We start from the raw sequence: 17,828 nt of genomic DNA on the forward strand, positions 1-17,828 counted from the left end.
TAGAGTACGTACATTTTATTAGTCTACCCCCCTTTTTCATAAAAATTAAAATAATTATGTTTTAAATAAAATTAAATATTTACTTAAGGAGTGTGTAGGATAAAGTCAAATTTAAATTTGGTGTATGTTTATAAAGTACGTACTTTGTATAATACCTCCCCCCCTCCCCATCGTACAAAACCGTACATAATAGCAAATCCCCCCCCCCCCCCTTCGGGATGTACGTACTTTTTGAACGGCCCCTTTCCCCAACCACAGGTTCCGTATTTATTCCGCCAGGACGAGTCCACCTGCCGTTCAAGGGGTGTCCAGTCCTTAATGGCTAGATAGTGTAGATAGATTTTATATAAGCTTCGTTTAAAATAAACATAAAGTTAACTAAGACTATATCAATGACTGAAAAAAACGTAAAATTAATTAATACAATATCAACTTGATTTTTATAAGTTACACCCTAAAATATAAGTTATAATAATTTAACTTCCAGCCCTTTTTATAAGTTTAACACTATTACTATAATTTTTTTTTAAATGTAGAACCATAAAAAAGTTGCTTTTTTAATATTTTTAAATTATGTTATTGCTTGTTGAATGCTGGATTACTTCCAGGAATTAGTTCTCACGTGTTTTCTCTCGGAACTGACGTCATCATAGAGATAAAATCACTTCCATAATATAAAAATAACTTTAACTATAAGAATAACATACTGTTATAGGAAAATTGATGCGGTAATAATTTCCGTTTTCTTTTTATTAGGCAAATAAATAGCGTGGTGATTTTCAATGAGAAAATAAATAAAATCTAGAAATATTACTCTGTTAGTAACGCAAACTTATATTATTCTCACCTGATCTAATATTAACATTTGTTATTAAGTTTTTGAGTTGGTTAAATGGTGAAAATTGCAAGCTTAAGACTACGAAATTATATATTTTTTTATTGTATTTAAGTAAATGGGTAATTTTGTTAAATAAACCTGCAATATTATATTACGAACACCGATGCGTCGAAATAGAAACGGGACATTTCATGTTAACCCTTTTTATTTATCTAGTGTCTTATAAACCATTGAAGTTGGATATGCTACTTTGATTTCCTGACATAATAACTTAGCCTAAATGGCTCGCAAATGAACAAACCGTTAAAAAAAGTAGAAAAAAATTTATATAAAAGTGTTATACACAACATTTTACTCCAGTCTCACAGTAACGGTTGCAGTGACAAAATTTTTTTTAAAATTTCGAACGATATTCGAATTCATCGAAACTGAATCGCACAATAAAAAGGAGTTAAAGGTGAAATGTAAGCAACAGTGGTGACGCTGGACAAATATGAAGAAAAAAGAATGTTATTAATTTTCAACGCGTCAACAATTCAGCTCAACTGAACACGCTATGACGTAAGCGAAAGAAGAAGGAAGCACGCCATCTTATTCCTTCCAACTCTGACTAGCGACGCCACTAATGTCACTAAAAATATCGTTCCAATTCCATTTATAGCTTTTTGTTCTTTTTTTTACAAGAATGATCAGATGTTGAACACTTGCGATTTCTCCATAAGATGATGCAGAGAGAATACTAGCTCATGCGCTGTACACACTTATATTCTCACAATTTAGGTGGGGGTGTATTAGAAAATGGTTGAGTTTTGAGTGATCTTCATTGGTGTCAACAAGTTTGTGTTGTTTATAGAATTTAGAAGGATAGTTACGTCTCCGTACAATTTCTTAGGATTATTTATTTTTATTTTTTTGAATCTGTGATAACAAACAATAACGCGTAATTAATACTATCGATATGTTTTATCATAGCATAACATACACAATATAAGTAGTTTAGCCACTATATTTCAGGCTAGGAAATTATGTTTTTTAGTTTATGTAAATTACGTTTATGAATTTATAAGAAAGCAATTTTGGAGTTCAATAGTTGTAAATCCAGTACAATAAATTTGGATTTGGAGTGTTTTGTATAAAAAATCAACTGTAAAAATTCATGTGATGTTATAAGCAAACAATAAAAATAAAATAAATATATTGAAATGAGTATTCTAGAAGTTTAATTAAATAATTGTTTCATTTTATAAAAATGGAACAAATAAAATTATTATAAAAAGTATATTTTAACATGGAACTATCCCGGGAGATGGGATTGCCATAGCATTGTTCCTTTACTTTGGTTGTTATACTTTCTGGTTTCATCTTTATTTTTTATGGTTTTCTCATCTTTCTTTTTCCATTTTCTGTTAGAAACTTTACATTTCTATTTCAAATCACTTTTGTTTCTTTTTATTCACGTCAGGCAAGTCTTGAAAATGGAGCATAAGATGAGTTGAATCTTATGCCTAATTATCTATGACTGAGATCATCTCAGCATCGATAGGTCACGTGCACTCCTTTGACTGTTTCTTCCTGTTTCTACATGATGCTAGAACTGGCGTGAGCTTTACAAGTACACTACATGCAAAACAGCAAGAAATTATTATGACATATACCCAGTTATAGGATCCCAAAGTTTCTCGAAAGTATCCTGTAAAATAAAATAATTAAATGTAATAAAATATGCACATTTCAATCAACTTAGATAATCCCTTCAACCAACTAAGAATTAACAAAAAATCAGTAAAAATATAGAGAGAAAAAGCAAGAGTCTGTTACGTATCTTTTATTGTATCTAACAAAATTTATGCCTTAATTTAACTTATAAAATTTAATATTCATTTTAATTTAGCGGTCTATATCATCGCCTTTTCCTTATGTGAAGTGAATATTTAGGATAAAATGTATTTCCAAACCTATCCTGTTTTTGGATTACCTGTTTGGAGTGACTTTATATACGTATCTAGTCAAACTGTGGGAAAAATACAAACTGAGGTGTTAAGGCTAACCTTTGATGGATCAATAAGTTTCTATTTTTAATTCATGGTTGGTTAAAGATATTTTTGTTTTGATTGATTCTTTACTCTCAACCTAAGATGATTGATTTTAACTTTTAAGATGATTGATTTTTTTTTTGATTGTAAGTTTTTATTGGACAGTAAAAAAAAAAATTCCTGGAGTATAAAGGAGAATCAAATGGGAATGGAAGGAGTGAAAGAAAAATAAAGGGAATTGACTGGATATGAAAAGAGTTGGGTTAGAGAAATATGTAGATATATGAAGAAAAAAAATGTGAAAGTAGAACTGCTGGAGATGAGGTGTGCGTTAAAGCTAATTCAACATAATCTTCAAAGTTTTGAGAATTAAGAATGAAAAAATAAATACCGAACCGAAGCTGACGTCTTCAGGGAGTACCAGCTCCGGAAGCCATAAATGCAAAACCTTTTCCATCGAGAGAGCACGATGAATGTCTAAAATTGCTCTCTCTTTATCCCAAAAGTTTTGCCAAAGTCCAGGAAGAGAATACAATACAAAATATAAAATACATAAAGCAAATAGAAAAGTATAAAATCAAGACTAATACATAAGAATAAAACGCACAAAAACTTACTTGAAAACAAATCCAGTAGCCAAATTGCACTACTGACTGCCAAACAACAACTAAGTTGAAATATTATTGCAGGTTATGGGATTTGTGCGTTTCATTCTTATGCATTAGTCTTGATTTTATACTTTTCCATTTGCTTTATGTATTTTATATTTTGTATTGTATTCTTATCCTGGACTTTGGGCAAAACCTTTGGGGTACAGAGAGAGCAATTTTAGACAGTTGTCCTGCTCTCTCGATGGAAAAGGTTTTGCATTTATGGCTTCCGGAGCTGGCACCCCTGAAGACGTCAGCTTCGGTTCGGTGTTTTTTCATAATTTTCGTTTTTTATTGTTTCAATTCCTTTCAGATTTTCAGCTGCAAAGTGCGTTTGTCCACTGGAAGTATTGTTTTTAATTGCTCCAATTATTTTGAATTTTTTTTTCTTTTAATTATAAGAATTAAGCATTTCTGTGTATATAATATCTATTTAAAAATTTCTATTCATTTGGAGTAAAAAAAAAATATGAACTTCATGCGCATTTCCTTTTCTATTGATTGTTTTAAAATTATATAAATGGTATGTTTTTTGTATAATTTAATCTTGCGCGTAGTTTTTTATTCTTCCACAACTCACGGCAGCGTAGTTATTAAAACGCATATAACCAAGGTTCTAGTAAACAGAGTTATTAAAAATACCGTTTTTTTTTACTGCGCATTTCTCTAAAGGAAGTTCAGATATTTTAATGCGATATTCAGTTATTTTAATGTAGTATTGTTTATTCCATAGATAAATAACGCCCGGTATGGTGGGTTTAGTCTTTACCAATCACGTCATGGACCGGGGTTCTAAATCCTATGCTAGAAACTAGGGGTTGAATGATTTGCACTTTATCCAATGATGCTTAATCGTTTTGTTTCTGTTGGTAATATAATGTGCGTCGTGGTTTCAGAGCTGAAAGAGATTTATTATCTAAGAGCCGAGATGTAATTTATCATTTTATTTACACGATTATATTATTTATGTTTCATGTTTATGATATTTCATTTATGTTTCATACTCATTTTATATATGCGAAGATCCAGTGAACGCATTTCTGTAGTTTTATAGAAACTTTCCGTTTTTTATTTCAAATTAATTTGATAAATAATTTATAGTAGATTCTCATGCGAAAATTTTTGTATTGTGATGTCCGTTAGCCGAAGATAAGTACAAAGTATTTTCCTTTCTCACCTGCACTTATCCTTATTTTAATCTTTCCCCTCTATATATGTTATTTAAAAACCTATGAATGAGATAATCAAATTAAAAACAATCCTCGTACTACATAGTTTATTTTATGTTAGTAAAAAAGAAGCGTTAACTATTAGTCATGAAGTTGGTCTCTTTAGTTTTTCTAAAGAATTTTGAACATTGTATTTTTCACTATTTCATCCGTGTTTTTAATATTATGAGTGTAGTTAAGTTTGAGAAATCTTTAAGAGAAAGAACATTAAGTAATGCGTGAAAATTAGAATCTAGAAAATACTTGTAAAAAGTTCGCAAAGAAATATAAATTGATGCAATACACTTGATGAACTCAATTAGGATTTAATTTTGCTGCCCTATACATTTTATTTTTTTAAAAAAAAGCAAATGAGTACCCGCTGTCTGGGCACTCTATTGGTTTTGGGTTTACTGATAAAGATTAAAAAACTATGTTATCTCCATGATCCGAATATTTCGATTATCCGAAGTAAAATCGAAGTAGTAGATCAGGTCTAAATTACTTAAGATAATCCGTACTCTTCGTATAAATCTCCCAGTTTATCTCAACGCGAAAGATGAATATGTTAATAAGATAAGCAGAAAGAAAATATGTAAAACAAAAAGGGAAACAACTTGAAAATTTTTGATTACAATATTAAAATTTCGCGTGCTAATTTGAAACAGAGTGGGTGCTAATTCATTAGTAGTGATTACTAATTTAGTTATGAAGTCAGATGCGGGAAAATATATTGAAAAAAACTTCAACAACTCTAATAATAGTGCAAAGGAACACTTTACTTCAAATCATGTGTTCATACACACATTAAAGTGTGTAGTTAATTCTAAACACCAATAACTGAGAGCACTACTTACACGAAATTCACTTACAATCACATCATTCGTGAATTATTTTCGTTTTCGAAAAACCAATTTTTTTGTTAGTTAAGATTGCGCTAGTCGATTGCTTACAATCGAATACGAGTTTGTCGATGCTTTGCAAGCCGTTAAATATTTACTGATACAAAAGTTCACAATTACAAAATTTATGCATGTTTTTAGTTGCGTAAAAGAGGTTAATTGCAATTTAGTTTTTAAATGTCTGTCAATTATATTATTTTTATTTTATAACTGTCCTTGAACAGCCGACCCAATTTTGAGTTTACGACTGCTAATATTCGACTCCGTAGTCATGTAATTTTGTACACAATCCAGAAGACTGGATTGGGTTCCTGCAACTCCTGGATAAATTATTGGAAGAAATTTGCCTTCATGGAGAACGTGTTTGATAGAACTAACCCGCATTTGCGTAACATGGAGAGGAAAACCGTGAAAACCTCCCATGGTTAGTCGGACTGAAGGGAACTCTAACCCCTGATCCGTCTGCCACTCAGAATGTTTAACGTCAGTTTGGTTCACAAACTAATTTTATTTCAAAAATGAATAAATGGGTGAATCCTAAATGAATGATTCTTAATATTGTATCGCAAAAATAACTTTATTGAATCTTATGTGCACTATAGTTTACTGTAAATACAAATTTTAGTGTTGCTGAATACCAAAAATTGGTGCAGCTTTCTTACATTATAGTAAAAAGAACATTATTGGTCGTCAACTATTCTTGGTTTTTATTTTTGTGAAGCACCAAGAGTTATTTGTGTGTTTCTCTGTACCTTTTTTGTGTAAAGTAGTAGCCACCATTATTGATGTTAAGATGTACTAAAATTTTTTACTGTGTAGTTTATCTGTAGTTTGAAGCCGATTCAAGCTCCTTTTACTTAAATTGTCATCTGTACATAATTTTTAAAAAAATAATTGTATATTTAATTGTATTCTAGCATTTTTCTGACTTTAAATCAGAGTTGGCCGTTGATTACAGTAATCGATTACAACTGTAATTGATTACAGATAATTACAGCTATGTAATCAATTACTTGTAATCACGATTACAAGTAATCAATTACTTGTAATCGTGATTACAACTTTCAAAAAATTTTGATTACAGCTGTAATCATGATTACAATTTTGATTACAGTAATCAATTACTTGTAANCGTACTACATAGTTTATTTTATGCTGATAAAAATGAAGCGTTAAGCTATTAGTCATGAAGTTGGTCTCTTTAGTTTTGCTAAAGAATTTTGAACATTGTATTTTTCACCATTTCATCCGTGTTTTTAATATTATGAGTGTAGTTAAGTTTGAGAAATCTTTAAGAGAAAGAGCATTAAGTAATGCGTGAAAGATAGAATCTAAAAACGACTTGTTAAAAGCTTGAAAGGAAGTATAAATTTATGAAATACACTTAAAAAAAAATCAATTAAGATTTAATCTTGATGCCCTATACATTTTTTTTAAAAAGCAAATGAATATCCGCTGTCTGGGCATTCTATTGGTTTTGGGTTTACTGATAAAAATAGATTAAAATACTATGTTATCTCCATGATCCGAATATCTCGATTCCCCGAACTAAAATCGAAGTAATAGATCAGGTCCAAATTAGATAATCCGTACTCTTCGTATGAATCTCTCAGTTTATCTCAACGCGAAAGATGAATATGTTAATAAAATAAGGTGAATGAAAATTCGTAAAACAGAAAGCGAAACACTTTTTGATTGCGATATAAAAATTTCACTAGCTAATTTGAAACTGAGTGGGTGCTAATTAATTAGTAATTATTATTAATTTAGTTATGAAGTCAGATACGGGAGAGTATATTGAAAAAAACTTCAACAACTCTAATAATAGTGCAAAGGAACACTTTACTTCAAATCAAGTGTTCATACACACATTAAAATGAGTAGTTTATTCTAAACACCAATCACTGAGAGCACTACTTACATGAAATTCACTTACAATAACATCATTCGTGAATTATTCGAAAAACCAATTTTGTGTTAATTAAGATTGCGCCAGTCGATTGCTTACAATCGAATACGAGTTTGTCGATGTTTTGCACGCCGTTATATATTTACTGAAACAAAAATTCACAATTACAAAATGTATGCATGTTTTTAGTTGTGTAAAAGGTTAATTGCAATTTAATTTTTAAATGTCTGTCAATTATATTATTTTTATTTTATAACTGTCCTTAAACAGCCGACCCGATTTTGAATTTACGACTGCTAATATTCAACTCCTTGCTTTGTAATTTTGAACCCAATTCAGAAGACAAGGAAACTCCTGGATTGGGAGAAATTTTCTTCGTGGAGGACTTTTTGATGGAACTAACCCACATTTGCGTTTCATGAAGAGGAAAACAATGAAAACCTCCCCCGGTTAGCTTGACGGCGAGGCGACTCATGATCCGTCTACCACTGAGGATATTTTACGTCAGCACTATGGTCGGAGCGAGCTGGGTGCGGAATTCGAATCAACAAGTCATCGCTGGGATTAGAACCCGGGATACCTTATAGGGAGGCGAGTGTTCTATCCTTTGATTCACCACGGCTCTGTTAATTATATTAAATAATTTTACTCTATTCAAATTCTATCTGCTTGTGTTTTGTTGATCCTAATTTGAATTCGTCTTAATATTCTTTTTGTATGGCACTTATGTTTGGTTCACAAACTAATTTTATTTTAAAAACTAATATATGTGTGAATCCTAAATGAATAATTCTTACTTTGTAATGTATCGCAAAAATAACTTTACTGAATCTTATGTGCACTGTAATTTACTGTAAATATAAATTTTAGTGTTGCCTAATACCAACAATTGGTACAGCTTTCTTACACTATAGTAAAAAGAACATTATTGGTCGTCAGCTATTCTTGGTTTTTATTTTTGTGAAACACCAAGAGTTATTTGTGTGTTTCACTGTACCTTTTTTTGTGTAAAGTAGTTGCCACCATTATTGGTGTTTAGATGTACTAAAATTTTTTACAGAGTAGTTTATCTTTAGTTCGAAGCCGATTCAAGCTCCAATTACTTCAGTTTTCCTCTGCTTATAATTTAAAAAAAAATAATTGTATATTTAAATGTTTTCTAGCATTTTTCTGACTGTAAATGTAGTTAAATGTGACAACTTTTATATAGCCTTAATTTACATAAAACTAAATGTCAAAATCTATAATATAAAACCTTGCTGTCCTATAATTTTACACAAAGTTTCTTGCCATCAGACTCCACTCCGACAACCTCCAAAAAAAACTGTCCTAGATATCAGAAAGGAAATAACTTGCATTTTGATGTCTAGTGCTTTTTAACACTTTATAGAGCGATTTTTCTACTAATGATATGTTAAAATAATTTTGGGTTTGATATTTTTTCATAAAAGAAAAATTATTAAGCTTATTACCTAAAATTAATTTACTTGAGACTATTTTTTTTGGGTGGAAAAATGTGTGAGATTTTTAAAAATGCACCTACTGTTAAGAATTGGCAATAAACTTGAAAAAATATGCTTTTAAATAACCTAAATTATCAATTCTGTGTTTATGAGTGCAGGTAAACTCAAGGAGAATGCATAAACGCACAATTGAAAATAGCTCCCCAGTTTTGACCTCTCTTCACGACGCTTTACTGTTGCATTGGTATTATTTTTTTTTAATTTTCTGAAATTATCAGCGGATGGCCACACGATGCGAAAATAGCTACTCGATCAATCTCAAAAAACAAATCTAAGTTGGTGGAAAATTTATATCCACGGTCTGTTAACTCAAGCATAAAGATAACTTCATTCTTACCTATTATGGGAGTTTTCAATATACAGAGAAACGCATAAAGAAAGAATCGAGAAGCTAGAGCCATATTTTGATGCTCTTGTTCTATATATTCAAAAATTAGTCCTGGAAATGTTGTGCTAAGTGCTCCGGATACGTAACCAAAGATTATAACTCCAACCATCATCAATGCAAAGTCATTAGTCCATATTATATAGCCAGCATCTAACAGTAATATTAGAAAGCAAGTTAAACTAAAATTCGTTCTTGTCATAAAATGACCATCAGTAATCCAGTTCAGACTCAAATTACCCACAATTTCAGCAAGCGGGATAAACATGGCGAAGTAAACAGACAGTTCGTTGGATATTCCCTTATCTCGAGCATAATCAACTATAATAGTCCAGTTTAGGGTTGTAAGGAATGCGAAAACACTTTGCACAAACATTATGAAATGGAATGTAGGATCTAAGAACACTCGAAAAGATTCCCAGGATAGTTTGTTTTTGCTTTTTGTACTCTCCTTCGGTTGACTAATTTTGTTTGCTAGATCTTTTTCATGCATAAATCCATTTTCATGCTCAGTGTTTTTAACGGAAGGTTTTCTTTCAGTATATCGCACGAGTTGAACATCAGAATCAGGCTTAGATTTCGTCTTTGGTTGAAAATACTGCTGAGTGTCATCTGTTTCTAAGGATTTCGTTGCCATCCGATCGGAATTTTCCTTGTTTTTATTATCTGCCTCTCCATTTACACATATTACATTTTGAACTTTATTTGAAGCATCATTTTTTTGTATTATCAAATGATCTTTCGGTATTTGTTGAGTACTATCAATTTTGTGTTGGTCTTCTTCATCCAATACAAACGCAGGATTTTGATGACACGTGTTTTGATTAGAGAATACAATTGACTCTTTCACAATTCTGCGTTCATTATGTGGATGCTTTAAGAGGATAGCAGCAGGAATGGTATTTAAAAATAGTCCACCCAAAATCAAAAACATTCCTTTCGTACCATATGCACTGTCTAAGTAAGTAATCACCGGTGACATGATTATAGCTCCTACACATGATCCCGTTAGAACAATGCCATTTACGAGATTGATGTGTTGAGTGAAATGAAGCTTTAAAATGGTCTGTATTAGGGTATTACCAAAAGCTAATCCACAGCCTAAAGAGAAAAATTTTTGATTAGTAAGTTAACCAAAAAAATGATTTCAAAATTTTGTACTAATACAGACTGGAATTTAAACAAAACTACAATTGTTTTTTTTTTAAATTTATGTTATAACTGGCCTTAAGTAGCCCAGCTAATTCTGAGTTGACGACTCAAGTCCATAGCCTTGAAATTCTGAACTGAAGGCAAGGGAGACAAGAGAACTCTTGGATCAAGCATTGTGACAAACTAACCCGCTATTGCGTTACTTAGAGAGGAAAAGTTCTACATCAAGATGATTCAAACCCATGATCTGTCTACCATTGAGGATATTTTCCGTCAACACTGTGGTCGGTGCGTGCTGGAAGCAGAATTTGTATCATTCATCTAACGCAGGGATTTTTACCTCACCTCATTCGGGGGGGGGGAGGCAAACCCTCTATCCCCTGAGCTATATCGGCACAAACACTAAAAGTTTAGAACTTCATTACTAAAATCTCTCAGCTGGAAATTTACTTTAAAACGTATTCAACCTAACTCCTTTAATTTCGTTCGAGTCTTATGTCTTTGTGTCAGAAAATTATTACTGGAAATATGATTATTGCTGCTGCTAATTAGAACAGTGCCATTCACGAAATTAATGCGCTCAATGAAAAAAAAGTTTTAAGGGTTTCGGTATTTGGGTGTTATCAAAAGCAGGTTACAAGTCTAAAAAGATAATTTTTAGGTTAGTAAGTTATTCAACAAGTTATATTTTAAGAATTTTAATAAAATACTGGCCGATTTTAAATTAAAATCCCAAGTTTAAAACTGAAAATTCTCTGAAATGGTAATTAAAAAAATTCCACGTAAAGCCTTAAACAAATCGTTTTCAGCCATCTGTCACGTGTAGCAAGCAATATTATTTCTGGAGAGATGGTAATAGCTCCGACACGTGATCCAGTTAAAACATTGCCATTAACTAGGTTAATAGAGTCACATGCTGAACTAGATCAGTGTTTCGCTATTAGTCAATCAATTTTCACTATTCCTATTGGGGGATTCCTATTCCTATCCCAATAGAAACGTATTCCTATTGGTGATTAGTAAAAAAATAAAATATCTTTAAAATGAAAGAACAATAAATAATTAAATATGTCGGAATATTATTTGAATATGATAGTAATCATTAGCGAAATTGTAATTATGAATTGCAAATCAATCCATAAACCACTTTCGAATTCATTAAAGTTGAGAATATTTTTCTTAATAAATACACTGGTGTTCCGTAATTATCATACTTGCTGGAATTTTTTTTATAAAACTTTGTGAGATGTCACAGTTCTCTATTATCTCTATATCTTTATTCTCTTTCTCTATTAGATGTCACAAATCAGTAAGATCAGTATCTTTCTAACACTGATGACCAATTTAGTTGAGGATGAAACATAAAAGGGAATATTTTAATTCTTCCTTTACTTTCTAGGCTTAAGTTTTATTTATTTTCAAAAACAATTAGTTGCATATTGGTCGCTGTCGCTTTTTGGCTGATGATAATTCAATACTGTATGAGTGAAAAGTACAGTGAACAAAATAAAAAATTATATCCTAAATAACTTTTCTTCGAATGATTTGATTTTCACTAACTAACTGCCGATCATAATGGTTCAAAAGGGTTACTTCAAATATGTTGAATAATTAGTGTTAACTATTCATTAAATTATACAATCTGGCCCAAAAAAGCACTGTCTCTGAATAAGCATACCTTACTTTGGACGGATTTGCATTAATTTCCACATGTAGATTATTTAATAAAATTAATTTTTGCGTCTGAAATTGAATGTTGCTATCAATCCAGTTGATAACAGTAAGTAATTCTTGAAAAACAGTATCACTGTAACTCTATAAAACTGTATCACTGTAATTCTATAAAACTGTATCTACTAAGACAAATATGTCGTCAACATGTCTTTCCACCATGAGAATTTGGACAATTTAAATACTTTTTTCCGAAGTAATGCATTAGTATGTCCCAAGGAATGGGAGAGACCTCAAATAGTTTAAAGGATTTGTCTGTGGATTGAAAAGCAATTTTCTAACACAAGAATAGACTAGTGAGATATTTTCAATTTTAATGAAGAGTAATAGAGTTCTTGCAACCGTAGTTTCAAACAATAAATGACATTAGAAATAGGTACAAAACTATTGTACTCTTTCGGATTGCTCTAAACATAATATTTTCAAATTGCGATCGTTTCTATGTCCTATTTAAAGTTCACAAACCTCAACTTTGTTTTAAGACCTATTGTTTCTAACTTTTATACCCCGAGCTATAAAATTGCTCTCTATTAGTTCTCCTTTAACGTCTAACAATATCCATACTGTTAAAAATTCCTATGATTTTGTTTCCCAACACATATTTCACCCTAAAGCAAAATTATGCTCTGTCTTGATGTTTTTTTCTCACTAATGTTCTTATTTCTTGTTCTGACTCTCCTTCTTTAAACTCCGAACTCTACTTTCTCAACTCGCTTTTTGCTAACCGATGATTTAAACCTGCTAAAGTAAAAACAATAAATGCAATGAATTTTTTAATTTACCAATTTTTTCCTTCTTGTTTACTATAGAATTGCTATTATTCTCTCACGTTTTTTATAGTCATTTTTAAGAATGTAAACAAAACAAAATTGAATCTTAAAGATCCTATCAGTATTGAGAATCACTGGGGCCTTTATCATATACCTGCGGCTTTGGTTACACTGGGCAAACCAGACGAGCTTTAAATTTAAAATTAAGGAACACGATACATATTTCCTTTATCAAGAATTCGATAAATCATCGATTGCTGCACATTGTTAGAATATTGGGCACACATTATATTTCGACAGTGCTAGAATTATCCCCCCCCCGTCACATCAGCTGATCTTGATACCCTGGAATCTTGTTTTAATCAATCCAATGCTGATTCCCTTGTTAACTACATTAGTTACTCACTATCTTTCCATAGCGAGTGAAATGCATTTTACCCAAATTTTCCTTGATCGTCTGATCGTCAACATTGTTTCTTCTTGCTGTTTTTTCATTTTTATTTGTTTATTATTTATTTATATATTTTTGATTCACTCTCGCCTACTTCTAGTTTCGTTTTTCACCTTTATTTTCCATTTTTCGTTGGGAACTTTACGTTTTATATTTCAAATTCTTTTTGTTTCTTTTCGTTTACGGTTGGCAAGTCTTGAGAATAGGAGTTGATTTTCGAGAGCTTGTAATATGTCGACTTTTATTTCCATCTGCATATTTTTGAAGCCAGTGAAGAATTTTTATCTAGTAATTTTAGCAATCATTTTATTTATGTTGCTTTATTGAAAGAAATTGTAATGGAACCTTACCGTAGATGAGACCAAGGCAAAAAGTAGCTGCTGTAATATTCTCGGCAAAATAGCAACTACCTACCCCGACAGCACCAAGAATACATCCAGTCAAAGTAATAGCTCGAAATCCAAATGTTTCTCCCAGAAATGCAGTAAAGGGACCTAAAAGAAATAATTGCTGTACCATTTACGAAAAATGCAAGAATTAGTCATTAATAATCATCGTAATAATCTTTGTAAGAAAAAGTTCTAAATTGTGACTTTATTTGAAAGCAGTGTTTTTTCCTTTTATTATTTGCATTACGCCTTTCTGCATTGAAAAGAGGAAATACGAAACTCTTCATAAGCTAATATAGAGAATAAAGTTAAACTACACTAAAAAAAACGAATTAAACTACAAAAAAACAGACAATGATTGAAAGAACGGCTTGAAAAAATTACATTCAAGCTTTTTTAAATGTTGTCAAGCTTATTCATATATCTTTAGCTTTATCTATAACATTAAGTTTATCTTTTTTCAATTGTGTTCATACAACTCGATAAGAAAGGAATTGATTATGCCTAACCATGTGGTTTATATCAGATTTAAATGGATACCAGTAAGCCCGTGTGTTAAACCTGATCGGCTTCTGAATCGAAAAAGGCCACTATTTGCCAACAATGACGTCACTTACAGGCTTCCAATTGAACAATTCTTTTTTAAGAAAATATCACACACACGCAAAAAAAGTTTTAATCTTCACAAAGATTAAGAGGTAGAAAACTATTGATAGTATCTCAAAATTAAGATTAGCTTTGTATGGAACGAAAAGGGACAGCATTTCGAAATATTTCACCATCCATAAGTAAAAGTAATGACTCTTCTAAGCATCTAATTCAAAGTTTTATTCTGTTATACTCACATAATTTTGGTTACATAATTCTGTTACTCGGAGATGACGTTACACATGTTTTTTTTTAAAAATGTTACCAAGCACTACAATATAACCTCAATTTTTACAAATCAATCACTGATTATCATAATAATATAAAAATGAAAATGAAGTATTTTGGTGTGAAGCCGCACCATAACTACTAAAACCCTTATACACTTATTTATAACTCTCGTTTTCTTTTAAAATGGTTTAACCATGCTGTACCTTCTGTTAAAATTGAAGATCCAGTTATTATAAGAAATTACATTTATATACATAGATACCAGAAAGCTTTAAAACCATTTTTTAAGCAACCATAAGATTCTAACAGTTCTATCTGCTCAGATGATTTTTCATACGATGAGATCAGAACTTATGAAAATTCAGGAAATTTTTTTAGAAATTATATTATTTAAACTTCTTCACTTTCTTATCCTGCGTAGTTCAGTTCTTCTTAGCAAATAGTATGTTTCATAATTTCCTCAACGGTTTTCCAACAATACTTCACAAAATCTTCGCCTAAATCAGTCAACTTCAAAACATGTTACAAATAATGTCATCTGCTTTTTTAATTGATCTCGTTGTGCTGCTTTTTAAGTCAACATGTTGAACTATTTCTGATGATCTGATTCCGAAAAGATTAACATAAACAAGGGGAAGAATGCAAGTTATTGAAATAAATCATTCCTTTATCTTACCTGTAAATGTTCGCAAGACACCATACGTGACTATAGGCAGTGATGCCTTTGATCTTTCTGTTTGAAATCCATTTCGAAGAATCACATAGAATATTCCAGCTAAACGCATGGGCAATCCAATGAAAAAGCCTATCATAAAACAAGCTGCCAGTACTAACCAACTGGTTAAACTATTATATCCAAATGTTTTCATTTTAGTGATAATTACTAAATTAACATATATAATCTAGTTTTCATGTGGAAGTAGCTCCACTTTTAGAATAATTAACACTTTTACAATCAAAAACATTAATTAGAACTATAATGCAAAAGATGTTTAAAGACTGCCTCTTCACTCTGGCTTTCATGACTAAGTAGGAAAAAAAAAGATCGATTCACAAGTTAGACAAATACAAATCCTGACATGGCACCTGCTAATTTCCATAAAATACTAAAACCTCGAAATATTACTCTATTCGTGATGCTAATTTTTTTATTACGATGGGAATAAATTCTCACGTAAGTTGTTGTTTCTTTTGTACGAATTATGCACATATTTTCATCATGCATGAGTTGTTTATTACTACTTCTCCAGTACAAAATTGTATTGACTATTGCATTAATGATGCATAAAAAAAAATATTTAACTTAATCACGAAACTCACTGCAATTCGAGTAATAAATGATCGGATGGTGTTAGATAAATATAGAAACAACTCAAATACGTTCTATTGTTTTCGAATTCAATTGATTGCTGGACAATTCAAAAAATGGAAATTTACTAAACAAAAGAACCATTCATTATCATTTATGTATCTTTTAAGATATGTGTAAACAAGGGAAATCACAGTTACAGCATTGAATTAAGTGATTTATAACTCATAATGTGAGATTAACTTAATGAATTTATTCTTTAATTAGAATAAAAGAAGAGGAATCTGGAATAAAATTTGGAAAAACTAGCTATTTATTTCTATTGCAACACTCTGAAATTGCATCGTTAACCCTTAGAAAACTCGGAATATCTTCTACCATGTGAAAAACTCTACCAGCTTCCTTTTCGTGGGATGCAAATTGCGTATGTTAACAAAAAATGGAAATAATTTATAAAGTAAAAACAGTTTATACAGAGAACTGTAAAATTTTATTATGAACTTTAAAGTTTTCTGATATTATATTTCTTAAATTGTGTCGTATAGTTTAAAAACCGTCAATCTCCAAAAGTAAAATTTTTTAAAGAAAACTCATTTTCCGTGACACTTAGACAAAAGGAAAAAAGATCCAAAATTCTTCAATTCAAATTCAAAGGGTTAAGAATTAAAGCAGTGTACTTTAAAATACAACGTAAGGAGGTAAGGGAGCGTGAAGGGCTGACTATTTAGTTTGATGAAAAATTGAAAAATAATTCAGAACTTTAACTACAGATTAAGTCAATTCAGTTTTGTCAAAAATTAATTACAAAAAATGTAATAAGAAATAATAAAATTGAAATATCGTAAATTTATTTTTAAAGATTTTTGTATAAAATCACCTTAAAAAGTTTTTTAATTGAATAATGCATTATTAAGGAAACGCAACTACACTTATGACAAAAAGTTAAGAAGCAAGCACATACTTGCTTAAAATTCAAGAAATAGCGAAACAGATTAGGTCAACTTTTATATGAAAATGCATCAAAGTATATTTACAAAAATTATAAGATGATGCAATTGAATCCTAGATCAAAAATCAATGACAATCTCAGCGAAATAGTCCAAAAATTAACACAGCAAAGTGACAGTTGTGGGGAATCAATAAGGAGTGTAACCTCCTTTGATGATAAAGTAGATCTTACAACAAACTCTGATGCGATTTACGAAATTCTTATTATATCTTGAGATTTTGGTCTCATCACTTGTTTCTCAGACCTCCATTAACGCAGTATTTAGCCCCGCAGATTTCTGAGACGGAGTGGAAAACTGCAAATACTCTGCCAAGAGCACCAGAGACATGATCTATGGTATTCAAATATGGAGATCTGGCTGATCACTCCAAGTTCTGAATATTTTGATCTTCAAGGTATCCTTGTCCAGCCCAGACCTGTGAGTACGCGTGTTGTTATACGCGTTGTTGTGCGCGCGTGTTATTACTGGGGTCCGATAGTGCCTCTGATCAATTTTATAAGGAGTTCTAAGATGTCAGCCCCTATGAGAATTAAAGAAGTTTTTCTGACACAACTCAAGAGAGCCTGTCTGAGTTGGTGTAGGACACAGATGCAGAGGGTCCTTGCTCTGTTCACTGATGAATCCCGATTTGGTCTAATCAATGATTTTCGACATGTTTACGCGTGAAGAGAACTAGCGACCCCGTTCCA

At 31.1% G+C, this 17,828-nt stretch overlaps 1 protein-coding gene and 1 long non-coding RNA gene across 2 annotated transcripts in view; one reads left to right on the top strand and one right to left on the bottom strand.

Annotated features, from left to right (window-relative positions):
* The window catches only part of LOC139426642 (uncharacterized), a 116,436-nt gene that overhangs the window by 5,848 nt on the left and 92,760 nt on the right, over positions 1-17,828 (top strand). The window lies entirely within an intron of this gene.
* Positions 1,615-15,922, bottom strand: LOC107446242 (monocarboxylate transporter 12-B-like). The gene is made up of 4 exons (XM_043050334.2): positions 15,497-15,922; positions 13,903-14,046; positions 9,401-10,549; positions 1,615-2,528 (listed from the first exon to the last, which is right to left on the bottom strand). Exons 1-4 carry the CDS (start codon positions 15,687-15,689, stop codon positions 2,383-2,385), a joined length of 1,632 nt encoding a protein of 543 aa, XP_042906268.1. The 5' UTR covers positions 15,690-15,922; the 3' UTR covers positions 1,615-2,382.

The sequence above is a fragment of the Parasteatoda tepidariorum genome, chromosome 10, assembly GCF_043381705.1.
Source record: "Parasteatoda tepidariorum isolate YZ-2023 chromosome 10, CAS_Ptep_4.0, whole genome shotgun sequence".
Lineage (NCBI taxonomy): Eukaryota > Metazoa > Arthropoda > Arachnida > Araneae > Theridiidae > Parasteatoda > Parasteatoda tepidariorum.

Excerpts from the sequence above, each read along its gene's own strand:
- LOC107446242 (XM_043050334.2), bottom strand. The coding sequence starts at position 15,689 with ATGAAAACATTTGGATATAATAGTTTAACCAGTTGGTTAGTACTGGCA. Across the intron at positions 14,047-15,496 it reads TGTCTTGCGAACATTTACAG|GTCCCTTTACTGCATTTCTG; the intron begins GTAAGATAAAGG and ends TATTTCTTTTAG. Across the intron at positions 2,529-9,400 it reads ATTGAAAACTCCCATAATAG|GATACTTTCGAGAAACTTTG; the intron begins GTAAGAATGAAG and ends TTTATTTTACAG.